This window comes from Semicossyphus pulcher, unplaced genomic scaffold (assembly GCF_022749685.1).
Source record: "Semicossyphus pulcher isolate SPU_LCO1_2020_fin unplaced genomic scaffold, fSemPul1.0.p SCAF_12, whole genome shotgun sequence".
NCBI lineage: Eukaryota > Metazoa > Chordata > Actinopteri > Labriformes > Labridae > Semicossyphus > Semicossyphus pulcher.
The window spans coordinates 24141576-24168226 of record NW_027211626.1 but is presented as its reverse complement, the minus strand read 5'-3'; the positions used below and the strand labels follow the sequence as shown (position 1 = coordinate 24168226).

The 26651-nt window shown below is 40.6% G+C and overlaps 3 protein-coding genes across 5 annotated transcripts; all 3 read left to right on the top strand.

The window, feature by feature from the left end:
- Positions 1-428: 428 nt before the first annotated feature.
- tlx1 (T cell leukemia homeobox 1) lies at positions 429-5022 on the top strand. Its single transcript, XM_069659209.1, has 3 exons — positions 429-873; positions 3082-3319; positions 4812-5022. Exons 1-3 carry the CDS (start codon positions 429-431, stop codon positions 5020-5022), a joined length of 894 nt encoding a protein of 297 aa, XP_069515310.1.
- A 4787-nt stretch (positions 5023-9809) lies between these two features.
- sdhaf4 (succinate dehydrogenase complex assembly factor 4) lies at positions 9810-12536 on the top strand. Its single transcript, XM_069659184.1, has 3 exons — positions 9810-9980; positions 10302-10415; positions 11993-12536. Exons 1-3 carry the CDS (start codon positions 9902-9904, stop codon positions 12100-12102), a joined length of 303 nt encoding a protein of 100 aa, XP_069515285.1. The 5' UTR covers positions 9810-9901; the 3' UTR covers positions 12103-12536.
- Positions 12537-13635: 1099 nt separating this feature from the next.
- On the top strand, positions 13636-26321 carry cep68 (centrosomal protein 68). Of its 3 annotated transcripts, XM_069658863.1 has the most exons (10): positions 13636-13716; positions 17398-17460; positions 18414-18533; positions 18632-18925; positions 19100-20176; positions 22661-22862; positions 23071-23267; positions 23461-23583; positions 24868-24964; positions 25066-26321. In XM_069658863.1, the coding sequence occupies exons 4-10, from the start codon at positions 18665-18667 to the stop codon at positions 25224-25226; spliced, it is 2118 nt and encodes a 705-aa protein (XP_069514964.1). In that variant the 5' UTR covers positions 13636-13716; positions 17398-17460; positions 18414-18533; positions 18632-18664; the 3' UTR covers positions 25227-26321. The 3 variants fall into 3 exon arrangements, with proteins under 3 accessions (XP_069514964.1, XP_069514965.1, XP_069514963.1); XM_069658864.1 differs by lacking the exon at positions 17398-17460 and having other exon boundaries at positions 23074-23267; XM_069658862.1 differs by lacking the exon at positions 17398-17460.
- The last annotated feature ends 330 nt before the right edge of the window (positions 26322-26651 follow it).

The window sequence follows — 26651 nt, the reverse complement described above, 5'->3', positions numbered from 1 at the left end:
GACAGGGAGAGAGAGGGGGGGGGGACAAAGAGAGAGAGAGAGAGCGAGAAGCAGAAGATCACCCTTGTATAGTTGTGTTATTGATCTTGTCCAGCTGTTAATCAGAGCGTTATGAAGTGTGCCATAAAGCCTCCGTAGAGCTCACACCGTCTTTAGCCAATCGAGTTTCGTGCCCTAAAATTGCTTCTTAATCTCGCGCTGTCTATTTGGCAGTTTGATTGATGTCCTCGTGCAGCATAGGGGGGTGGGAACAGGCCTACAGTCCAGCCTCGCTCTCCGGCACGCTCACACAGACTGACGCACACACGTGCGGCCGCACTAGATAACGACCGGAGCTCCAGCAGGAGAAGCCCAGACGGAAGAGTCCAGGGAGCGGCGCGTGGAGCAACCTGCGTTCCTCGCGCCGGAGCGCAGGGCTCGTGGAGGCCATGGATCACATAGGGATACTGGGGGCGCACTTGCAGCATCACACGCAGGTGGAACCCATCAGCTTCGGCATTGATCAGATCCTCAGCAATGTGGAGCAGAGCTGCATGCTGGGCGTGAGGATGCACGAGCCGGACTACGGGCACGCGGCCTATAACGGCAGCGGTATGAATGGCGGCGGCTTCACGTGCGGTAACACCGGATATAACGGCACCGGCAGCTCGTGCGGGGTGGCCTCCCTCGGCGGGGCTTATCACATGAACATGGGTTTGAATGCGAACGGGACTAACATAAATCCCGCCGGGGTCATCCGCGTGCCCGCACACAGACCTCTGAGCTGCGGGAACTCCTCCGGGCCGCCGGGCAGCGCGAGCATCAACAACCTGAACGCGCTCACGTTCCCCTGGATGGAGAGCAACCGCCGCTACACCAAAGACAGGTTCACAGGTAGGTAAAGTAGGCTACATAATATAAAATGTAGGCCGACTAAAATTGGATTTAATAACCATAACCTATATAATAGGCTATGTTTTAATATTATATCATAAGTATATATATTATTCAAACATATATATTCAAAAACTAAATGGTGACTGCAGCTTGTTGTTTTAAATCATATCGGCAGGTGCTCAACAAACGAAATAAAAATAGTGGATATTGCTTAAAGAAAACATCCGCTGACAAAATGTGAAACGATTATTCAGTCAGTAAAAATAAGAGGTACAAGGATGACTCATTGGATCATGCAGTAATGTTGTCAACTTTTTTGGGCTTTTTATCTTGATGTTTGTGCATGTGTGTATACGGGGAAAATACCGTGTTCAATGTCGAAATCAAACGGGGACTTAAAGCTATCGGCAGCCGAGTCACAGTGCAAAATTTGTTATATTTGAGAAGTTACGATGAAAAATTAAAAAGCAAAGTAAAAAACAACAACAAAATAATGTTCTAAGCTTTTTTATTGGTAACAGTTTTTAATATAAAGGAGAATTATAAACTTAAAGCATAAATAAACTCAAACTTGTCAGCTGTCAGATTCAGGGTTCATTTCTTTGTCGTTTTGGGTTGAACAAATCAAAGTAAGTTGCTGTATTTTAAGGCATAAACATTTTATATTAACACATATTAGAATAGAATTAACATTTAAATAAAACAACATATTGTTTCTTATGTAAGCCCATGTACTGAATAATAACACTACATACACATTTTGTACAGGTTGTGCAATATCAGCATAATACTTTTAGAAATACTTTAAATGATAGTACAAAAAGGAGAACTGTATGTGCTATTGAGGGAATCAGGGAGGAGTCCTCCAGCCTTAAGACGCTGCTCTGTGGTCTGGGAGTCACGCAGCCTCTGACACTTGTATCTAATATGAGCATCAGGGTGAACAGGCTAACTGTTCCTTTGGATGTCTGCTGATGATCAGTTATTGGTCTCCTGGGTGATTTAAATGAACTCCCTCAGAGCCCTCCTGTCCTGAGCTGTGTTCATCCCATGTTTGTTTACAGTCAGGATGCTTTCTATTGTTGCTGTGTAAAAATTAAAAAGAACTACTATAGTGGTATTAAAGCATTAAAGTGGGTCAATACTGTATCTATGTCGTAGTTCAAATTGATTAATAATGAAAAAAAGATTCAAGTTCAATTTGATTTGATGAGCTGCAGACCATAAAGACACCATGTGAGTGTAAAAGTTCTCTTTGTTCTCGTTCTGTGAGCAGTAATACACTTCTGTAATATGGTAATATATCAGGGACTGAAGGACTGCCTGTTGGGTGTTATCATCATCATTAATAATAATGTATTGCGTGTACAAGCAGTCTCACAAGTTGTAGTTCATTCCCGTCATTTGACCGACACGTGGAGTTTATTGTGTCTGCCAATAAAGTGATGTGTCTCCTCTGAAGCTGTTCCTGCTGCGGTCTTCCTCTCTGTCATTCTTTACCTGCTTTGCTCTGAGCCGTCAGTCACTGTAAACTCTTCAGGCAAAATGCCCTGCATTACATTCGCTATGATGTCAACTAAAGCCTTCATATTCAACATATCCCTGTCCACTGATATGCTCAATGTAAGCACAATAATAACTGAAGACTGGCTGACTTTTGTCACTATACTGTTGTGTGATTTCATCCACATTTAACATGTGAAAAAAGTTCTGAAAAAGTTTTTGACCGGCCGTTAAAATCTAAAATATAAATAATAAGGAAGACTCTAAATACACATATAAATATACAATTTCATAAATTGAACAACAAAGCAGATTAGTTCTCTTGAAGTATCCAAAAGGTGCTTTGGTTGTGACATTAGAATGGGCCTAATTAAAATTAAGTAGAAAACACACACACACACACACACACACACACACACACACTGATGCTTATTTGTCTGCTCTCATACACTGTTGTTTACATGACAAGCACAGGTATAAACAGTTATTCCCCATATATTAAAACAGTATTTATTTACGTTTGACTTAAATATAAGTGAGAGATGAAATATGCGCTCTCTCCTGCTCTGTCAGCACTGTCTCGCTTATTTCCTGTCCTGTTGCCTGGCTGCTTTGACTGTTCCTGTCCTGACTTTACTGTCCTTCCTTTCCTCTCTTCCTGTCCTCCTGCCCTCCTGTCCTCTTCCCTCCCGCCCTGTGCAGTGTCCCTCTCACCCCTCACTGTGACACGTCGCGTAGGTCATCCGTACCAGAACCGGACGCCTCCTAAGAAGAAGAAGCCTCGGACGTCGTTCACGCGGCTGCAGATCTGTGAGCTGGAGAAACGTTTCCACCGGCAGAAGTACCTCGCGTCCGCTGAGCGCGCCGCCCTCGCCAAAGCCCTGAAGATGACCGACGCCCAGGTCAAAACGTGGTTCCAGAACAGGCGCACCAAGTGGAGGTGAAATGATGATTAATATGGCAACTGGTTTCTCTGTTTCCCCCCTTTAACAGTGCAGCATTATCTCAACAGAGACGGTACATCTTTGGAGGGTTTTTTTTACTTTCAAAAGGTTACCGTGCTTTACGGAGGACTCTGGACCCATTTGATTCCTAGGGTCTGTCAGGGGGCCTCCGGTACTTTGTAAGAGGTTCCAAGAGATCTTCAGACATAAACTGAAAATAATTGGTCAATTTTTTATTAAATGATTATTAATGTTAATTAATATTAATATGTAATTATCTCCCTCCAACCTCTGTACTTATTTTCTCGTGTGCCGTTATCTGAGGTTAAATGCACTTTTTACACTATATCATAACAAAGTTGCCAGTTAAGTAACATCTTAAAAACACTGCAGACTGATTAAACTGTAAAAACTAAACACTGCATGTTCTTAACCCTTAAAATGGACCGTGTGGATTTGTCGACAGTATGAGAAGGATTCTAATCACCAACATGCAACATAAAAAGCTTCATTTAAACTGAACAATGTTGTTATAATATATGAAACTGGAGTGAAGTGTCATTTGGAGATTTACAGCCTCAAAAAGCTCCTTTTACATTTTTCTGTGAGATAGGAGTAAAACGCTGTGGCTGGTTTTAAAAGAAAAGGGGAGACTTCATCCTTTCTTTCTTTCTTTCTCTAAACAATTTTTAATATTATTTAATACATATTATTTAAAAAGAACCGTGGTTAAAAAGAAAAGGTAAAATGCCCCCATTTTTTTTCTGATGTGCGTAATACAAATACAAATCCCTTCAATAGGCATGTACTGTATATCCGGTTGTGATGTAAATCTGCCCTTCAATACTATATGGAAATATATTTTTGTAGATTAGAGGTACTAAACATATCGTCTTAAAGAGACTGCCTTTTAAATGTACTTTTAAAAATACTTTTTTGATTCCTTGTAGTTTTAAAATGATTAGGGCCTATTAAGAAATATAAACAAACCAGGGCAACGTGCGCAAAGTTCCGGAAACAAAATAAAAATGGGCTCGGCCTCTAATTTGCGCATTAAAACTGCATTTAGCGGGATTTTTATTATTTTGCCGGAAAATTTCCATATTTACAAACTACTAACGTGACAAACAGAAGGGCAGAAAATGTTTGGTTTTTTTCACGTTTTAAAAAACAAAGATATTATTGAGGTTTGCCACACTCCTCTATTGTCCCAATAATATCCATTCATAGAAGAATTCTGAAACAGGGCTTCGATTTTTGTGTTGACAGTATTTAAATAAAGATATCGATTTCGTAATTTAAAAAAGTGAAAAACGCTGAAATCGTTTTATTCTGTGCGATGAGGAAACGTAATGAAATGAAAAGTGGCCTAGTAAAATAGAAGTAGGCTTATATAAAGAGAATTTATATATTAATGATGTAGTGACTGTTGTAGGCCTGCAGCGTGCTACTACATGTGTAAGCGGTGTTTTGTTGCCGCTGTTACAGGCGGCAGACGGCGGAGGAGCGCGAGGCGGAGCGGCAGCAGGCCAACCGGATCCTCATGCAGCTGCAGCAGGAGGCCTTCCAGAAGACCATCAACCAGCCGGTCACTCCGGACCCGCTGTGTCTGCAGAACAGCTCCCTGTTCGCCCTGCAGAACCTGCAGCCCTGGACCGAGAACACCGCCAAGATCAGCAGCGTGTCGGCCTGCGAGTAGAGCCAAAACACGGCCTCCTGCTGGGTATCTGCACCGGTACCGACTGACCGCTGGAGGTCAGAGACAGAGACACGGACTTTACTCACCTGAGGAGCTCTGTGATGAGAAGACCCGGTGCAGGACACAGTTTTTTCGATCTTGGCCAGCAGGTCGTCTGCCTGTTCTTATTATCACCTAAACTCTGTCAGAGAGACGCTGGAGCTGCAGCTAACAGTAAACATGCTTCTGGGCTCCCTCAGCACTGCCCCCATGTAATGGGGGTCCACAGTCTTATCAGAGGTCTGGACTGAATCCCTGCTTCAGCCCTGCAGAGACCAGACTGACATGTTGGAAATATTTCTGGGGCATCATGATGAACATTGTGCTCTATAATAAGTAGCAGCACAGACTGATAGTGAGCTGTTGTATCATAGTTTGCCTGTAAAGGACTTAATGTTTCATAAACATATTTTCATATTTGATGTTGGACAAAAAAGATATGTGTGTACATTTCTGCATCAATGTCTGTCTGTGTTTATTTGTCCTATAAACAGACTTTTTACTCAACTAATAATGTAAAATATCAGCACTTGTTTTAGCACCTTTATATGAACTCAGACGTATAAACGGACACATTATACAAAATGTAAAAATGAATGGGACTCCATATGATGATTTACAGGAACACAATAAGATTATTTGACCACTAAAATAAAGATAATATTTTATTGCACTTTGCGGCTGCATTAAGCAATGACCACTTCTGACCACAGTTTATGACATTTCATATTTCTTGGACTCTTATTTTTGTAACGCCTTACAAACTGTATTTTCCTATTCCTCTGTGTGAAGTGTGTAAGCAGCTCAGACCCCTGAGATCCAACAAGCTGACCAATCACAAACAGCAGAAATTGCTCTATTTGTTGATACAACATTTATTATCTGTTCTTTCCTTGTCTGCCTGAATGTTTGTGTGTGTGAGAAAGAGAGAGAGAGCGAAAGAGAGAAGAGGAGGCTGATGCAGCAGATACACGTGGAAGGCTGTTTGATCACAAGCAGAGACAGAAAGAGGGAGATGTGCAGTGTGTGTGTGTGTGTGTGTGTGTGTGTGTGTGTGTGTGCTTCCAAACAGCCTCACCATCTTTTTCTATTCATACTGATGACAATAAAATATTTGGACACATGTTTATGTATCTCTCTCATATTTTAACTCAACTCACATGTTGTATGATGATGCAGGATGTTGAGGTCCTGTCTTTTAATGAGTCCTTGTACCTTTAATTATTATAATAAGAGTATTTACCCCCTGTTCCTGAATCTAATTTTGATGAGCACACAATCAACCTGGAGTAGTAAGTATTCCAGCAGAGAATTATTTGAAGAATACAAAGAGAAAGGGACGGTGTAATAAGAGCACAGCGGGTAATTATTTCGCTCTGGGACATATTTGCAGGTTAAAACAGGGGATTATATATATCTTCTATCTTGTTCCAGTCCAGCCATGAACAAAATCAGAATGTAAATGTGAATATATGAAGAAAAAATAGAAAACCCCAATTGTATAGAATATTTAATTTAACAATGTAAGAAAATAAAAAAAAATGAAGATATATTTTATTTCTTAAATACTGACCCATCCTAAAATCATGTATGCAACATTTTTGTGTTTCAAGTGGTCATCCCATTAATCAAAAAATGTTCTCCGGTGCACAGTGGTCTGAACAAGTACAAACAGATTATTAACAGATTATTCTAAGAGAGTTTGCTCTCACTATATAAATCCAGAAACCCTGCATGAAGCGTGCGCACGAAGTGTGGAGCCTCGAAGAAAATCAAAAGCCCTGAATCTCATTTAAGATTGTGACATTGTTCAGGTTTAATTTGGTTATATTTTTTACTGATTTTCAAATTAGTTTCAAAATAGTTGAAAACATGCAGACATGTTTAGTTTGATGCATAGGATCCAAAGGCTTTTGGATATGCATCAGAGGCTGCAGTGAATGCTGAGCCAGCTGTTTCACAGTGTGTGTGTGTGTGTGTGTCTGTGTGTGTGTGTGTGTGTGCGTGACGTGACATTCTCCAGGGCTGCCTTCTAAAAGGTTGAAGAGGAATGTAAAGGAGAATTTCATCATCCACTTGGAAATATCTGCACTGAGTCGCAGGAGTCGAGCTGCACTGAAGCCTCCTGGAATTCCTCTCACACATACGACAGGATTTTACCCCGGGGAGGAAAAGTCATGGCGGAAAAGTGGTCAACAGAGCTGACAAAGATAAAGCAGGTTAAGAAACATTGGCACTGTTCTTTGGGCCTTGGTGTATATTTAAATGACAATAAGGATGTGGGCACCCAAACATTGTGTAGAATATTTGTAGTGAGAATTGTGTAATAAAATAATTTTACCAGCTTTTTCCAAGCCTACAGCTGCATATTGCATTCCCTTGTATCACAGAAGAACTGGAGTTATATGCAGCTCTTGTATAACCCTGAAAAATCTAAGTGCTTCAGTATTTTAATTTGTCTCATAGACGCTAAGAACACAAGAAGTTACTCGGTCTCTGTATCGTGATAGCAGTGTGACGTGCCCTCTGCACTCAGCTACAAAAAGCAGGCTGTGAAAGATTCATTCAATGCATTTTTAAATGCATAAAGAATAAAGAATAAAATATGCCTTTCTCCACCACAGTACTGTACATGTCAGATCATTCCAGCCCCACTTAAATGCTGACGTTCACTCAGGGCTGCAGCTACCTCTGAGGTCAGTGAGGTCATGTCTTTTGGGGATATGAGGTTGTTGTAGCAACTGGTTACAAGGTAGGCTATAGCTTTCAGCTTCAGTGGAAATCAGGTGCATTGAACAGTCTTGCCACATTACATTTCTGTATTCTTACAAACTAATGAGATACTTGTTTATAAGATGGCTTGGGAGGAGTTGTTAGGTATTTTTTACATTTCCACCTCATTCCAGCATGTATGCTAAGCTAGGCTAACCACGTCTTGATTTCAGCTCAGTACTGACACATATAAGGGATTGATAACAATTTGAATATCTTATATATCAAGTTTTTTTTCACAAATTAAGATTTCCAGTCACTGCTAATGATAGCTGTTTGGAATGGTGAGAACCAAATAGTGCAATGGCAAAGCTTGTTGGTTTGTAACTTAACCAGGACACAAAATTAACTCTTTTATTATCCGTAAATTACTTAATTGTTTTTAAAGGAGAAAATGCCTTAATTTATCTATTGCAGTAGGGTCTGTTATTAAAAAAAAAAAAAGAAACCTCTTCTTACTGGTACAACATCAAGTATTTAAGATCAACAGCCGGGACATGCCACTTTTCTTCATTATAAGCTATTTAAAGGTGCTATGTAACTTTCAGAAAATCCTCACTCCTAGTGACACGGTCAGCCGCTGAGGGAACTGCAGTCAACCTTTCTTGTACGCGCTAGCGTGGACACTCGCACGCATGAACGAGCATCTGGGGGTTTTGCCGAAGACACACGAAACTGAGCATGCTCAGTCTCGTAATTCACCGCCTCAGTTTACTTTTCACTGACGAGACGGGTTTGTTGACCGGCATCATGTTGTCAAATTCAACACTGTTTGTCATAATACCTAAGTTAGTATCATATGAGCTGGTAAAGTTACTTGTCAAGCTAAACTGACAACACTGACGTACACACTCGGATAGTGTTTTGGTTGTCACAACGTTAGCGAGCATGCTAAGGATAGCCAACTAGCTCTAAAATAACTACACTGCATGACTCCAGCATTGTGATTCGTAACCAAACGGCAAATTACGCCGGCGAACCAGCAAATCATCACAAGCATCAGCCAACATGAGCCAGGCAGGGCAGGGTGGCTGGAGAGAGCTGGGATGAAACACTTGTGCTGTGAGAGAAAAGACTCTGCACCCAGTGTTGCCAACTCCTCAGTAAGGAAGCTATTGGCTGTCGTAAAAGTTGCTAGAAGTCACTAAATGACGTCATCGCCTAATTTGCATAATTGGACATTAGCATGTAATTGTAATGGACGCTGTAGGAGAGAGGAATAATGTAGTGAGAGAGACAGAAAGTGAGTAAATAAACGTCCTAAATATGTTAAGAACTATACATGAACTTTCATGAACGCTGCACGCAGGCTTTGTTTCTTTGACAACAATAAGTTGTGGGTCTGTTTTGATCCCCAAAAGAAATCGAAGGTATCCATGATTCGCATGCCCTGCCGATGTTGACTAGTTTTGGTGACCCTGTTTGGTCAGAAGATCTTCAATAGATAAAACTTATTTTTGTTTTTTATTCTTGTTTATACTTTGTGTTGGTGTTGTTGTGGTTGCCAGCCGTTTATTGGCATTATCCATCTCCATTTCACAGCCTGCGTTGTCTGGTGTTGCACACTGTTGACTGTAGTGGCGGTCTGGCAGAGAATGAGCTCTCGGCAGAGGTACTCACGAACGCGCAGAAACGTCACATCCTCTTGTTTCGCAGGAAAACTGTCCCAAGTGCTTAACATAAAAATCAGCCCACAGGTTGTTAGGGGCAATAGAGGAAGTTGGGGAAGGTCTCAATTTATCCGTTCCTCTACCATCCCTTTACACTTTGGCAATAAAAAAGTATATTTGATTGATGAATACATGTAAGATCTTACACATAGCCCCTTTAATGAAATGGTCACAACAATGTAGTAAAACGCCTCAAATTAGATTTCCAGTACTTTGTCTCCCCCTACTGGCGTCAAATAAACATTGCATTGGCATTGACAGTTTCCGTCGCTCGATGATGATGACAATGACGTAAGTAAAGCTCGACAAACAATAACATGATTGTGTAAGTGTCCAAGAGTACGAGCACAGTTGAAAGAATTTTGTTGACTTTCTTTGTTCTCTTATCGACTCCAGAAATGTTCCTTCTGCAGTTTTGCGCTTCAACCAGCCGACTTGTACTTTTTAATAGTCGAGCTCTGGAACCTGCAATAACAGGTCAGTTTGAGTGCCTCGGTATTAGCTTTCCTCGTGAACTCCCTTTGGGTTTCTTATCACCCAACACTATTCAATAACCCGGTGTCTTTATGGTTTAGTGACAGCACTTTACTGTCAGTAAATGTCCTGTTTTAGTACATCTTAGATTATGATAAAGCACGAATTTAAAGATTTGTTATAAACTTTGTCAGTCATCTTAGTAAGACAAGGTTAAATCAGCGCAGGAGGACCAACATGTTAGCTGACCTCGGACAGCTGAAATGCCTCCGTTTTTATTCTGACGTCCTCATTGTCTCGTGGTTTCCGGTGTGTCTTGTGCAGGCTGTTCACGAGCAGCCAGCGGAGCGGTGAAGGACAAGGAGCCGCTGAAGAAAGCTAAAACCCCGCAGGGTCGGTTCGACAGCCCCGAGGAGAAGCAAAAAGATGTTCTGCAAAGTGAGTATGAGCCAGCTGGCATTTTCACAAGCTGCAATAATTGTCAAACAGGAAAATTTGCAAAGGGGGACAAATGTGTAATCTGCTTGTTTCACAATCACCTGGAAAACTTCTGCTTGAGTTAAGCGAGAATTAAATTCTGCCATACAATGGCAAATATTGAGGCTGGAAAAGTCTTTGAAGCAGCCTTCAGAAGGTAATTAAACACTGACACTAAGAATAACTATTAGGGTAGCACATTATATCTGTGGTAGAATAGCTGAAAAAAAATCCGTTCTTATTGCTCCATTACTTTAGCTTCATTAATGATATTCCTGAGCATTATTTGCAGTTTTTTGACTGTGAGTTAATACTTAAACAATCTCGGAAACCATCGGCTTTCATCTGATGACGATAAAGCCACTGGGAGTGATGGCCAACTTTTTGGGGCTTGCGATGAGACCAGTGCTTAGCGAGGACTCCTGGCTCAGACTTTACTTTCTGTCCACTGCGTCGTTTACAGTCCAACTAACAGGTTTAGAAGTGAGAATGGATTTGGAGTTGAGGGACGGCCCCTTTTGCCCCGCACACTAACTGTTTTTCGTGCATGCAACCAAAACCTGCAGATACGTGGTTGGTCAACACTCCTGAAACTACAAACGCACTACAAACATAATTCAGAACACTTCCGATAACAAAATCTGATCCTGCTCCTACAGATTCTACCTTTTATGCATTTTTATGCAGAATGTGTTAATAAAGATGAAGACTATAATCATGACCCTTTTAGCAATATATGAAACAAAAAGGAGACCAGAAAATAAATGTAATGTAATATCAGTGCCCCGTGATAAAAATGTAGTCATGTGTATTTGCTTACCTATGTTTATCAATAATCTAGTCAGATGTATTTATTTATATTGTATTTAAGCTCCAATAAATGAATCTATTGCTTGAACAAGCTGTTTGTCTTCTGACATCACCTCTGGTCAATTTCAGTGCCAAAATGCCAACGTGTAAAAACTGAATGACACCAAAGTCAATAGCCAAGAAATGCTAATTTCTCACTCCATGTGCACATTCAGTGCTATCCATGAGCGCAAGAGAAAATCTATACATTATTTAATATGTATACGCTGTTCTACTTGTTATTTTGGCTGCTGTAGCAGTATAAAACTATTGATAAGAGACAGTGGGATTACTATCTCACTGGGCAAGGACTTTTTAAAATCAGCGATGACACAAACATCAGCAAGTCATATAGTAAAAGATGCTCAGATGTTTATACAACATTGCAGACCTCAGAGGGATCAATATTTGGAATATCAAACGAGAGCTTGGTGACGTTTATCACTTCACACGTGTGGGGAAATAGGACGATTTGTCAAATCTGCAGAAAAGTTGCAATAATTGGCCAAAATTTTAAGGTTCAGAAAAAGTTGCAGCAATTGGTTGAATTTGTGCAAATTTGCAGGAACGCAATTTTGTAACTTCCTGGAGGGACTGACTGTGTATACTATCAACTGTTTGTTTTGGAAGATATCGTCCTGTCTAAAGCACTGTCCCTCGAACTGAACAGTTTTCTTGTTGTCTTCCAGGGTTCCCTGATGATGTAAACCCTGTCACCAAAGAGAAGGGGGGTCCTCGGGGTCCAGAGCCCACTCGCTATGGAGACTGGGAGAGAAAGGGCCGCTGTGTCGACTTCTAGTTCATTATCATTATTATATAAGTAGAATTATTTAAACATTGACTGTTTTTGCTGTTCACTCAAGTTCAGGGTTTGTGATCAGAAGGAGAGAATAAGGCAAAGAAACAAGCTGTGTTTCTGACAGTGACCGTGTTAATACCTAAGGGAACAAAATCAGTTATAAGTATATATTTTGGCAGAAGTAGCTAGTTTTACACAATCGACCTAAAGTGTATCCTGGCTGTTATTAGTGTGCTTTTTGTTGTGGTAAAAAAAAGAAAAGTAATCAGTATCACTGAAATATGTGAAGCTCCAAGACATGTTTTGCACATTGATTGTGTTTGGTCGCATGTGAGAGTGAGACATGGTTGTGAGTGCTGGTCCTGCCCTGTAAATTCGCTGTGTTCTGTCAACAAGTATGAATGCTAAGATCATTAAAAGGAGAGATCATTCTATGTACACCCTCTCTGTGTTGATCAATTAATTTTTTTGTCATTTTAGTAACTTTTTAATAGTAGGCCATCTTTTCTAGGTGTCCTGCAAAAAGGAGATTTTCAATTCAACAGACCTCTTATTTATATAAAGAAATAAATAACTATATAAATCTTTCAGACTGAAGGAAAAGTGTACCTTCATCAATCTTACTATCCCAGATAAGTTACAACCAGTAGTTGTACAACAGCAGTCATTGAAGTAAGTGAAGAATGACCAAAATATCTTCGTACCAATCTTTGCATTTATGCAGCATTTGATTTTTGATCATAGATAATGCTTCAATGTGTGTCTAGTCATTATAAATGATAAATTATAAATATGTCAGTGCAATTTAGCTGGTTGTTCACATGTTTAAATGTTTATCTTGTTTGGTCTATAAAAAAGAAACATATCCTTTATTGATAGATAACACTTAAGTGATTTGTTATAATATATATATATATATATATATATTTGTGAATTCTGTTATTCTATGATCATTATTATTGTAGTAGCAGCGGCAGTGTTGGTAGTGCTAGCATATGTACAAGTTCTCACTACGAGATGCATTATTTTTGTTTAGGGAATTTATATGATCTAGTATATGCAGTTCGTATTTTGTCCGCTAATGGGGAGTATAGAGCCACATCAGCCTGCTCCAAATTGAACTCAGTTGTTATGTTACCTTCACTTGCTGTTAGCAAAATTGTAATCTTGAATTTTTTATCTCAAAAAAAGTCTAAATATGGGTGGCGCGCATTTATTTCTGAAATTGTCAACTGTTTGAATTTGTGAAGTATAACGTCTGTATCCTTGAAATCTAGTGGGTCACGCTGTACATGTTTACATACATCCTATTTATAACTAACTTTTATTTTGTTATACAATGACGAGAAGGCGTTAACAAAGCGGCAAGCAAGTAGGAGAATATAAATCGACGGGTTCAAAAGTCTGTGCATTTGTGACAGGGACCTTTTGTGCATAAGCAATGTTCCTCTAAGAGTTTTCCTTATTGAGTTCGCACAGGACAGCGGCATAACAAGATTTGAGTAGTAGCACGTGAAGGCACCACCGTTGGAGGAAGGATCCTACTGCAACAAAGCTACTGAAGAGCGCTTCAACAACTGGAAGCTCCTAGCTTAAATTATCCTAACAAATCTGGTAAGAATCTTTAATTTGCAATGTGTTGACACTGACAGGGTTGTAGAACCTGTTGAGGAGTGTGTCAGTAAGACGGCATTGATAGATCTTCGAAAAGTGAAAACTGGTCTGACTTCCGCTGGGAAAAAAACACAATAGTGGGCGGAGGAAGAAGTGTCGAATACTTTAAAATATGATTTTCAGAAAAGGAAGCACTTCTGGGTTGATCATAAAGATGCCGAATATGCGAGAAGATCCCGGGGAATTGGGAGAGATGCGAAGTTGTCCTCTATTATGCTTATCATTTTATCGATAAGCAATGCCATCCAATTGCAGGATTTCAAAATGAGTTTCATATATGTTGCACATTTTCGATATAAATGTTATTACAAGCCAGCAATAACTCATCACCTTGGCTTGTACAATTACCTAGTTAGCTGTGGATTTAAGTTTTATTCAGTGTCTTGCATGTTATCTTTATTTGTAGATTTTGTTTTTCAAGTGAGCACTTTAAAAGACTTAAATAAAAAGGGGTGTTAGCACGTGTAGTCAGAGAACCTTACAAGGCCAGCTTTGTAGACTACTATGGCCCCTGGCTTTGTATAGGTCAATTGTGTTTGGTGTCAGTGCTTGTTGCCATGGTTTCCCCAACAGTCCCACTCTGAGCACTGACCCCTGTGTTTGACATACTGTACATTCAAGTTTCACCAAATGAGCAAAGGCTAAAAGTTACTTCAGCTGAGACACTGCAGCATCACTTCTGTTTTTCAAAATGAAATGAGTCCTCTATGAATCTAATGGGGCTCTTACTTCATAGTTAACACTAAACGTCACTGTATATACCAAAGCCTATATGCCAAACTATAAATGCATTACACTCTAAAGATAATTCTGTTACACATTTTCTCATCTGACAACACCTGCAACCTTTAATCTGTGTGTAAGCAATGAAACATGAGCTTCCACTGTGCTTTTACATAATTGAGCCACGATGGAAAATGTTATTTTCTGCTGAGGGAGCAGGTTGGCTGTGTTTGTAACACACTGATGGATAGGTCTGCTGTTGCAAGGATAGCCTGTCATAGCTCTGACTCAGGCCTTCAGCCACCATTCAGCACAATAAGTTTGTTTCCTCTTTTAATTTTCTGGGAAATCAAACCTCAGGAGTTGAATTATTCAGTAAAAGGAATAGAAGAACAGCAAAGGACCCTTCTGCTGGGAAATTAGACTAACACTTTTTTTTGGAGGCCTGCAATTATCTAAGAAGTCCAAGTTTTTCCTAAGTAGTTTGGTATTTTAAGCTAACCATGAACAGACCATATGAAGAGGAGTAAAAATGAATGAAACTTAAGTTCAAGCAAAGGTTTTTCACAGCAAATATTTAACACGTACCAGTACAGGTGTAACTAATAACATCCAGTGTGTTTCCTGCTGTGATAAGTCAAATGTCTGCTTTGGAAAAGGCCTGTGAATCTGAGACAGCAGTGTTCAGAAGGGAGGGACGAGAGAGGAAAGTATCTGAACCTCTGGCTGTATGTCAACAAGTGTCGAGCTGAAAATTTGATAAAACAATAATCAGAAGTGCACTGGTTACCATGATAATCAAAATACAATTAGGCTAGTTGATTAAGTTTTAAAATTCATTTAAGCTATAAGGGTTAAGTTAAGTTGCAATTTGCTAGATGTACTAAGGTTGCAATTCCTTAGTACATCTAGTAAATGTTCAACACATTTAGCCTGTGAAATGCAAAAGGGGAATATGACTAGGTACTATATTTTTGTTGGATGGATAATCACATTCCTTAAAGAAAGAGCTAAATATCTTACATACTAATGCTGCTGAGGTCACTTCTTCTTCTTTAGAGACATACACTGCAGCCATTGTTGTAGTTGTGCACGTGGGTTTGTAAGAGCAAATGGTTTCACTGTGTACAAAATTTATGTCAGCGGGCATTCCAGTTCAACCGGGAAGCAAGTTTAGTCCTGGGACTTTGCATTAGACTGTAAACAAGAAGCAGACGACACCACCATTTTGTCACCCACTGGTTTGTGGACTGCAGCTTTTAAAGCATTTTGGATGACACCATCTTGCTTTTCGGAACCAGCAGTGATATGGATGAGAGTGGAGCTGTAGAGGTGGTTGGCTACAGCTAATTAATTAAAGCTATACAGTCATTTCCCAAGGCTAATTCATTAGCTGGCTAAACTAATCTAAACTATAGCGCCCTATGTAGTGAGATTCTATTTGTGCTTGTAGCTGACGGGAGTAAGCAGCAATTTAGCAAACCGGGTCCCTAAAAGCAACAGCAAGCCATGTGTCCAATATGTGCATGAAAAAAATCCCGAAAAGGCACCAACACTACAAAGATAGACCCGAGGTTAAATTCACAAGACCCCCTGCAGTTGTCATGAATATATAAATAAGCTAAAGAGACCAAAACAATTCTTTGTACCAACATATAAATATTATTGATTCTGCACTAAAGTTAGGCATTTTAATATGGCCTTAATCTCTATTTATGATATGTGGATGTCCGGGACAGCAAGTGTTCTGGTTTCCGTTTGTAGTACACATGTAGTCTGAGTAATATTCACCAATCACGTATCAGCAGGCTGCGGCGTATGCAGGAAAAACAGTCCGTGTGGAGAGCAACAGCAGGTGGAACGTAACATGCCTTTATGACATCCCGGCTCCCATCAGCAGCTATCTGACGATGATTTAGCTTCTTATTAATCTCTATAAACAGACATCTGCATGCTAACAGCTAACAACATATTCTAGAACTAAAATTCAACTCGAGATAAATTTCCCTTCGCTGTCACGAAAGCCGTTCAGTATTCAGATTTCCCGACTTCCTCGAACGATCAGAAATGATCGCTCTGACCTCCGTTCAACAAACGAGCATTAAGTAGTTTTCTTCTCCTCTTGAGGACAGACCTGACAAATCTGCATCATGATGTTAAAATTTTGGCAAAGGTAAGACCCGTTAGTTAAAGTCAATCACAAGAAAAACAGGTTATTTTTCTGTAAACAATGCAGCACGCGAGAAAAGGAAGTTGTTTATTGCTAACCGTCAGCTCCATGCCCTGGCATGTTCACACGTGTCCCCAGAGGCTATATCGTCGTCAGGCGATAGTCGATGGGATCCGAGATTGATATGGACCTAATGGGGGATTGACTTGCTAGTCAATCTTGCTAGTTTTTTTGGCCCTTTGGCGTTGACCTCGTTTTTCAGCCTTGGAGGTTGCACCAGGGATCTTTGTGCTGTTGTAGTCTTTGATTGACATTTCCCACATTAGTCTAGCATCACCACCCCTCAAGGTTGTCTCCATGGAAACCAGACACACCATCAGAATTGAGGACAGTGTGAGAGGTTCACTCATCAACCCGCATCCTGAAACAAGAGAAAAGGAAAATAATGTAGTGATCTAACACACTAGTGTAATTTTTAAACCAACAAAATGTAACATGTTTGAATGGATCAGTGGGTCTTATTCTTAGTTTTTTTAAAACACATTTTATAGATGCAACAGGAAAGATATATTTTGTGATACAACGCTCTTGTCTGATCTTGTCTGGAGGTAGCAACCTCAGAGACATATTCCTAACTTAAAGAAATGAAACTATAGGTATCATAAGCCTCCTGTTGGCTGCCTCTCGATGTCTCTCTCCTAAATCTCTGTGTCTTTGTGTGTCTTCAGTGCCGGCTGGAGGCTGGTAGAACAAGGCCGGTGCTAGGGCCAGAGTGAACTGAAGGAGTCACGGTAGGGAGAGAGAAAGGACTTAGTTTGAATGTTTCTTTGGTGTGTAGCAGACCATCCAGTCATTGCTGTGAAAAGTGACTTTCTTATGTTAGTAACTTATATTTATGATAGTTGTCGACGTTGTGTGTCCACAGCTCAGACTGAACTGCTGCTGTGTTAGCCAACCCATTGGAATGAAAGTTTTCTTCCTGGTTGGTCCGCTGAGCACAAGCAGGTCTGAGCATGCAGTCTTAATGAGATCGGTCAGGTGAGGAGTGAGCATATCGTTTCACTGGACCCAAGTGGATGCTTATCAGGCCTATGCTTAGTGATCCCACAACAATAGGTAGAGACAGTCCACTCGCTAAGCAACTGAAAGTGTGTATGTGCTTTTAAGATCTGTCTGTTTATTTGGAACATGTTTACTAGGCATTATTAATTGCATTATTAATTTAAAGCTTTTATCTCTAGTTTGTCTGTTGTCATCGGTGTCCCTGGGATATTTTTACTGAGTCAGATATTTTCACAGAAGTTGATATAGACCAAAATCAGAGTAAAAAGACTGAATCTTGGTCTTGCATCCATCCTGTGAAGTCCAAATGAAGTGCCTGCAGTAGAGGTCGAAATATCAGGTTGTTGGGTCTGGTTTGGGATGTTTTTGTTGTTTAAAATCCCAAATGTTTTTAATGATTGTTTAGCGTATATAATCCCACACATTTGTCCAGAAAAAAATGTCCAGGACTATTAGTGACATCCTCAAGAAGGCTTGTTTTTTTAACCAACAAATCAAAAGATGATTTATAATACATCTCATTAGATTTTTTTAGAGAGAAATATGAGTGAAATCATATGTGCCGTGTCGTGTTGTTTAAGGTCAGATATGTTCAGCATTTTCTGCTTCTTTTATTCCTAAGTTTACTGCAAATGTGTTACTGTGTGTTCATATACTGTACTTGTTTCCTGTGTCTTTACAGAGGTTCGATGTGCCGCATCTCAGCAACAGGATGACTGTTGTCGAGAAGACACTGGACGAATACCCTGCAAGAACCCAGCTGCTCTTTCAAGGAGCATAAATGAAACTGAAAACATAACAAGTAATTATAGATAACATTTGAATTACAGAATAAACAACACATAAGCCCTGTTTCATAAACTGGAAATTACAATATTTTTACGTCTCTTTATTTGACAGGACCTTGTTGACCCTCCTATATTTCATTGTCCAATGGAATGCAGCCAGCAGTGGAAGATGCACCTCCCAGAGTTTAAACACAGCATAGGATGCCCGAGTCCAACTACAAAAGAACATGAAAGTGGCAATACAGAGAGAGAAAAGGACAGATTAGGTCAACACAAAAGTGTTACTATGGCACCCACCTCCAGGTACCTGACAGACAGACAGTATGTGACGAGAAAGCCTCTGTTTGTGGCAGAGCAACATACATCCATCTTAAAGAAGACTCATCCACAGAAGCACAGAGAGAAGGTGAGGAGGGTCCCTCGCACTCTAATAACACTCTTCTGTCATGTTCTAAATGGCTATTACAAAACTTGAATATGACAGAAAAGTACAGTATACACAGACAGAAAACACCAGCAGTGTGTCCTGATTTAAATATTGAATATCCTGATTTAATTCTGTTCTTTTCCTCCCTTGCAGGAGAAACAGTTCAGTGTTAGCAGAGGAGAAGAACATCAGCAACACACCGACATGAACTTCTTGACGAGAACAAAAGAGAAGCTGACCTCTGAGAGCTTCAGAGTTTCTCACAGTGACATTTTAACTCCCTCAGTTTCCAGAGAAGACATCAGTTCTCCCCCCATGGGTGTCTCGGAGCTCAGATCCAGGCTGTTCCATGAAGAGCCCACTTTTGGATCGTCTTTCCCTGGCAGCAGGTCGACACAGCAGAGCCTCTCAAGCTCCTTTCTGGAGGTCCAGAGACTGAACCCTCCTCTCAGGCCACAACTGACCTCCACTGTCCTGCATCCTACCTACACCCCTCTCTCATGGAAATCCAGGCGAGACCAGGCTCAGCTCAGGCTGGGGGGGAGGGAGGCTGGAAGGGGCAGAGAGACTAAACGACCCTCATCTAGAGAAAATTCAACAGAACAACCAATGTCTCCCTATCAGGAGAACTACTGGTCCTGTGCCATCCCTAAAGCTTTGCCTCCCTCTCCAGACAGGCACTCTGCAGGCTGGGACCCAAACAGGGAGTACCAGGCCCTGCTGGACTACACTTATCCTCTGAGACCCGGACAAGTGGTCAGTGAGTGGGATACCTCCGAGCTTCATGGAGACTCTCTCCTCCAAACAGACTCCAACCTTCAGGACTCAGGGATTGAGCTGGACCGCCTTTGTAGCTCCTCCACCCTGTCAGGGCTAGGCACAAGGCAGACAAGAGGAAGAGGTAGTGTGGGTCATATGTCACCTGACCTTCAGCGGTACACCAAATCCTCAGATGATCTGCGCTCCGGTACCCTTCTCCCTCTAAGAGACCCGGTGGGTTTGTCTTTGGAAAGTCTGGACTCGAGTAAGAACACAGGTGGAACGAATTGTTACAAGAGGGATGTTCACCGTCATCAACAGCACTATGCACTCTCCTCCTCCACCTCCTCCTCTGCTTTTAGACGCACCACCAGTGTTCTCCCACGCTCCAGGTGTGCATGTGGGGAGGTTGACGAGGAGTTCTGGCCTCTTCCAGATCAGCTGGAGGAGCTGCAGCTGCTGTCCAGACAGGTCAGTGATGGGGACACACTATTTACACAAATCATTCACACTTTTATTACTTACCATATTCCAAAGAATTCAATTTTAGATTGCATTCATTGTGGTCTGAAAATCCTCCTGCAGAGACTTTACTGGTTAAAGTAGTGTTTTACTTCAAGTGAAACATGCATTACCTTCAATTACATAATAAATGCATGATACTGCAATTATGAGAATGGTTTATTATAAGAATTGGTAGATTCAGTAAATCCTTGTCTGCTCTATTATCAAGAAATGTTTAGGCCACAAGTACAATGTTGCGAAGTGTGATAAGGATCGTGTGGATTTGTTTCATGAATTGAAACATTTACCATTTATCTGTGTTGACCAACAGTTGACCAAACTGCTGTACAATCAAAAACAACCTAAACCAGAAATAGAGAGATGACTCTCATACTGAGCTAAAAGCCAAGGAACAATAATGTGTCTTGAAAAAGGGTTTAAAAACAGGCAGTGAAGAGACCAGCTGAACATGCAGAGTCTAGGTGTTCCAGAGTTTGCAAAGGTGCGTTCTCCTCTATGCTTTGACCTTCAACTAAACTTCAACTTAGGAGAGCCAAAATTGTTAATGACTTCACCACATATGCGGACGTGTATATGAAGCGGACAGCATTTCTTCCGTATGACGACGACATCACTGTCTAATTCTTTAGAAGATGCAACGTCTCTGCTGCTGCAGGATAGCTCGTGAGTTTCCGTCACAGAGGAACACTCACTCAGATGACTTCTAGTGAATAGGCTAACACAACCAACCTCTACTAAGTTAACCATCAGTAGTCTGCAAGCACCAGTTAGCAATTTATCAACCACAGAACATAGATTAGAAATTAGATTAGATTAGATTAGAATTAAAAAATCTTGAAATCAATCCGAAGTGCACAGGGAGCCAAAGCGTTCATGGATGATCCGCAGCATGATCCTGCGAACATGACAGGGAGGACTGGTTAACACCAACATGGAGGACATTGCAGAAGTGAAGAAGGATTTCATCACTTTGTTTTTCTCTTTCACTGGTATGAAATCATTGCCCATGGGTGGATGTTGCCATAGTCATGAATATTAACTGATGAACATTGCCATACTGCAAAGTAATTCCCACACATAACAGTAACATAATATTGATAATACTCTGCCAGTTGATTTTCATAGTACAGTAAAATGAATCAAAAACGCTCGGATGAATGGAGGGTAAATATTTTTTAAAACCTAGCAATGGCCTTGAAACATGGCGGACAGTGAAGTCAGATGTTAGAGGATTTTATGAATTTTATTTGCTCTTTTTACTCTAATAAAGTAATGTGAATTCCGTTTTGTAATCTTTCATTTCTCTTTAGTATTTCTTATCTTAAGTATTAAGAGAGCTGAGTGGACTGGTTTTAGTGGAACAGAAAGCTGTCCATGTTGTGTGTCTTGGTGATGTTTTATTCTGCTGTTGATGCTATAAGACAGGTAAATGGACTGTACTTACATCGCACTTTTCTAGTCTCAAAGCGCGTTCACACACTGATGGCAGAGGCTGCTACATATAGTGCCCAACTGTCAATCAGTCATCACCGTCACACACCCTTGGCTATGCCACCAGGGGCAATTTGGGGTTCAGTGTCTTGCCCAAGGACACATCGACATGTAGAGAGAGGGAGCTGGGGATCGAAACCAACCTTCCGACTGATAGATGACTGACTCTACCACTGAGCCACAGCCGCCCTAGGAAGTGTCAAGTTGTCAATACGTAGCTTAGTAATGCTCGTTGTCCATAACTAACTCAATATTATGTATTGTCTGCTATTTTTTAACCTACTGAGTTATGTCCTCCTCTTAGTGAAATGATATAGAGGCTACACTATATCTATATATATATATATATATATATATATATATATATACACAGGCAGGTGGTAGTGTAATCAGTCATCGTTTGTATGCACAGGTGGCAAAGTGGCACCTATTGAAAAAGAATGGATCTTTTGTTTGGGCATGGTGTTGACATGTTCACTTTACTTAGTAGGCCTTTCATATCAAACAAGTCATTCAGTTGAGAAAAATATTATTTTTTTCTTTCCATCCCTGCTTCAATGCAGACGAATATTACTTCAACTGATTTACTAATTTTGTAAGCAGAAGGATGTCAGTGTGGAAAGGCTTATTAACATGTTCCGGAGCTGCATGGAAGTTGAGGAATCTTAGGATGCATCTTCAAAATACAGTAACATGGACAGCTACAAACATGCCTTCTCAATGCTGTTGGCTGAACAGATGATGCCACCTCTGAAACACAACTATCATCTTAAAGGCTGTAAAGGCTCCTCTGCATTTTAAACAAAACTCAGAAGTTAAAAACAAAGATGGAGGAACAGACGGAAATAGTGGATGATTTTTTTTTTTCTGCTTATATGTCTTCAGTTGTTTCTGTGTTCCCTCAGATAGAGACTGAAAGTGTTTGTTCCCTATGTGCAGGTGAGAGAGGTGACAGCACAGCTGAGCCAGCCTGTCACAGCCAGCTGGGAGTCTCTGGAGCCAGGCACCACCTCCATCATGTCCTCCATCACCCTGCCTGAGAGACAGGGGGCTGAAGACAAGGAGCTGAAGGGCAACAATGGAGACACAGATGAAGGAAAAGATGAGACTGACAGAGAGGAGACGAGTGCTGCTCTGACAGGTCGCCTATTTATTATATCTAAGTATTAAATGGCTGCTCATATGATGGGCCTAGTTGCTCTTAAAGGGTCAATTATGCTTGCATTTTAATGTTAGAATGATTCCACCTTGTTTCACAAGTGGTAAGGTGTGGGGATTTAGTCTAAAATACATACAGCACTAAAGGAAAGAAAATTCTTAAAACCCAAATCCAAAAATCTGTCTATCAGCAGCTGATCATCGGGACTCTGAGGCAGTGAGGAGGAGTTCTAGAGCCTCAGTGGAGCCTGATGGAGGGGGACTGAGTCGGTCCAGCCTCAGGGAGGTGGAGACTCTGGTTGAGCAGCTTTCTGGCCTCACCCTATCCGGGAACCAGAGGAACCAGGAGGACCAGAGGCAAAGGGACTCCCTGCTGCAGCACATCAAGGTAAACAAACAATCTGAGCTGCCTTGTACGAGTCTGGCTGTGAACCAAATTGCAATGATCCTAAAACATGATGCAATGAAACCACTGGCTGACCAGTGTTTTGACTGTATTTACAATGGCTACTACAGCCATAGTATATCGTAACATGGCTCTCAGTCACGGCAGCCCTGAATGCTGAATGTGTATGTTCCAGGTCTTCTGTTCACACCTAGAGCAGCTCATCCAGCGGCTGTATGCAGTGTCAGAGAAGATGGAGCTGCTGGCTGCGCCCACTGTGGACATTGACAGTGTGAAGTCATCTCTGGCTGAGTATCAGGTGAGGGCTGAGCCTGTACAATGACGCACCTGTGAATCTGTTTCTTCTACACTGGCTGTGTGCAGAGGTGTGAATGTTCAAAGGTTTGTGAGCAAGCATCCGTTCAGCTTTTACCATTTCAGTTTTCTCTCTAAAAAAGAACTTACATCAGAATTCGTCAATTTGCAGTTGAATATCTAAAGAAAAATATGTTAATAAAGATTATGTTTTCCCTTTTTGTATGTTATCCAGACAGATGATAGACAGACCTGGGACTTTTTTTTCATTTGTGTTCATTTCATGCCACGCTAAAACAAAGCCAGGTGGTGCTGTCGGATTTATGCAATGACTAAATCAGGTTTTCTTCATAGCTGTAGAGGACATAAGCCTTGATGGAGTGATGGTAAAACTTTCACAGGGTTTCCCTTTTTTTCTGTCAGTGGGTTTGTTTAAAAACTGCCTCAGTTATTGTCAGTCAGTTGTACAGTGCAGATGGTAGAATAATGGAATTGATTCATTATATTTTAAAAACAGGTCAGAAACTGATACGTTTTATATGTAATTGCCTTGACTTTCAGGCTAAAATAACGACTATAAAAATGAATATAACTTAGAAGAAGACAATTTGCAGCAGGTTGCTTACATAATTTGGTAGCTTGTTGTAGCATTAACTTTTGGTTTGTGTCGATTTTGGCGCCCCCTGTGGACAAAGCTGTACCTCGTTTCTCTTTGCTGATTTTGCCCTGTACATGCTTCTTTCACATCCTTCTTTCTTTAACAGTCATATGTATCACTCACTTTTTCCCATCAACCATCAAAAAACTCCTAGATATTATATCAATGCATGAAATTATAAAATGAAAGCTTTGTAATGGTCGTTAGCTGTAGTTTTGCTGCAAACAGTATCTACAATTACCCTGAGTAGCGAGTTGTGTGTTCACATGAGAGGGATGTCTCACCTTTTTATATATTATTTACAGTTTGAGTGGTTTCAATAACATTTTGTATTCTATGTGCACACTCATGTTCAACTATGCCTGCCTGAAACCACAGTTGAATTGATCAGTTGCACAGCAAAGTTGTTATACAGGTTGTACAAACCTGGAATCTTTAGGCAGATAGAGTCATTGTGCAGGGAACAACTTCCATTACACCAATGTTTCCTTTTGTATGTGATGAGTCAAATGTCATTTATATTACAATGGCAAAGTGTTACTCAGAAAGTCTAACCCTACAAGTACACTCTTTACTCATGTCATGTACAGTCTTTTGTGCTGACAGTGTAATGTGTGATTCTTCTGTCAGAGTTTTCAGAGAGAAGTGAGCAGCCATCAGCCCCTGGTCTCCTGTGTTCTGCACACTGGAAAGCTTCTCCTCAGCTGCATCAACACCACGTCTCCATGTGAGTCTGTAACATGCAACCTTATGAACAAAATCATAACTTCAACATTTTCTCATCATTTTACCACCAAGTCATTTTGTATTCTTTCTCATCTTCTCTAGTTTTAAGAGACACACTGCTGTTGATCGAGAGGCAGTCTGGTGCTCTGGAGAGCCACACTGAACACTTTTTCTCCTCCATCCTGTCTGCCATGGACAGTCTGACACAACCCAGTATGGTCAAGCTGGGCAGAGAGGAGGACCCCAGTCCTGCGGGGGTCTAGGGGTCCACGTAGTCAACTGCAGGGAAGCATCTGTGTTCATGCATATGATTATTTTCACTTATTTATTTCATTGTTTTCTTATTTTTTCCAACGTGTCTCTGTTCTAATATAATGCTTCCCTTTATGTTCGACAAAGAAACATGTTAGCATCATATGTATCAGTGATGTTTTTTATTGTAACAGAGAAAAGAAGGTCCAGAGATTTCAGCGGTTCATGAAGGAAACATTCAGGAGCCAGTTTAGTGTTTAAATGAACCGATAACATGAATCATAAAAGTCCTCCGCCAACTCTGACTGAAGGATTATGGGACTATTCCTTTTATGCTTTAATGTTCCACTGCTTTATCTACTCATATTTACCACCGTTACATTTCTTAAAGACCGTTGAACACCTTTTCTGTCTAATGTAATGTCTGTGTTAAAATCAGAACCTGAATCTTGGCTAGGCCTTAAAAAATATCTATTTTTTACTTTTCCATATTTTCACTGTGTTTATCGTCACACTTTGCATTTTAGACTTTCTATCATATACTCGAGTAAACGGTGTGTGCCAACTAAACCTATAATGTAATCAGGGTCCACAGAGCAGCAGCAGGAGCTCTGATTGGCCAGCTGGTTCATGTTGCCTGGAGCTAATGGTGGCTCTGAGCTCAACAGGAAGAGATACATATCAAAGCTTTTTTAACATCCATTTTATGTGGGAATTAATAATTGATAGATTTTATTGTGGTTTTGTGAGTTTCCATGTACTGAACTCGACTGTACCGAAGGATTGGTTAATTGAACTGCGATCTATAATGTTCGGATTTTTTCACATTTTCTTATCAGCTAGTTTAAAACCTGATCACATGGTCAGGACAGATGGTCAACCATAACACAGCCTTAAAACACATTTTTCATTTTTAGTTTGTTCTCTTGGATGTCAGTTGTTGTATCAATTCATTTACAAACATATTTTTTATCTTCTCTCCAGTCAGATTATTTTGGTTGTATTGGTCTGTTTGGAGATATACTCTTGTGTCTCTGAGTCCTTTTATTACTTGGGTGAACTTACTATTTCAAAAAACTTTTCACTGAACTGTAAGTCACTGAATAAAGCACATTGTTTCAAACTGTGTCGTACATTTTGTCTGCTGTTTGGTTACACGTTTAGGGTAACAGATAAGATTCTATTTCAGCTAATTTCCTATTATTTGATGCCTATTTCTTTAATTCGAAGGAGTCCCAGCTCGGGCGCAGGTGCTTGCATGTTCTCTACATGCATGGGTGGGTTCCCTCCAGGTACTCTGGTTTCCTCTCACATTCCAAAGACAAGCTTAAGTCAAGTGGTGACTCTAAGTTGCCTGAACGACTCTGTCAGTCCTGTGATTGACTGGAAATTGAACTTCTTAGGCCTAGATAGAAATGCAATGCCTGTGTGGAAAC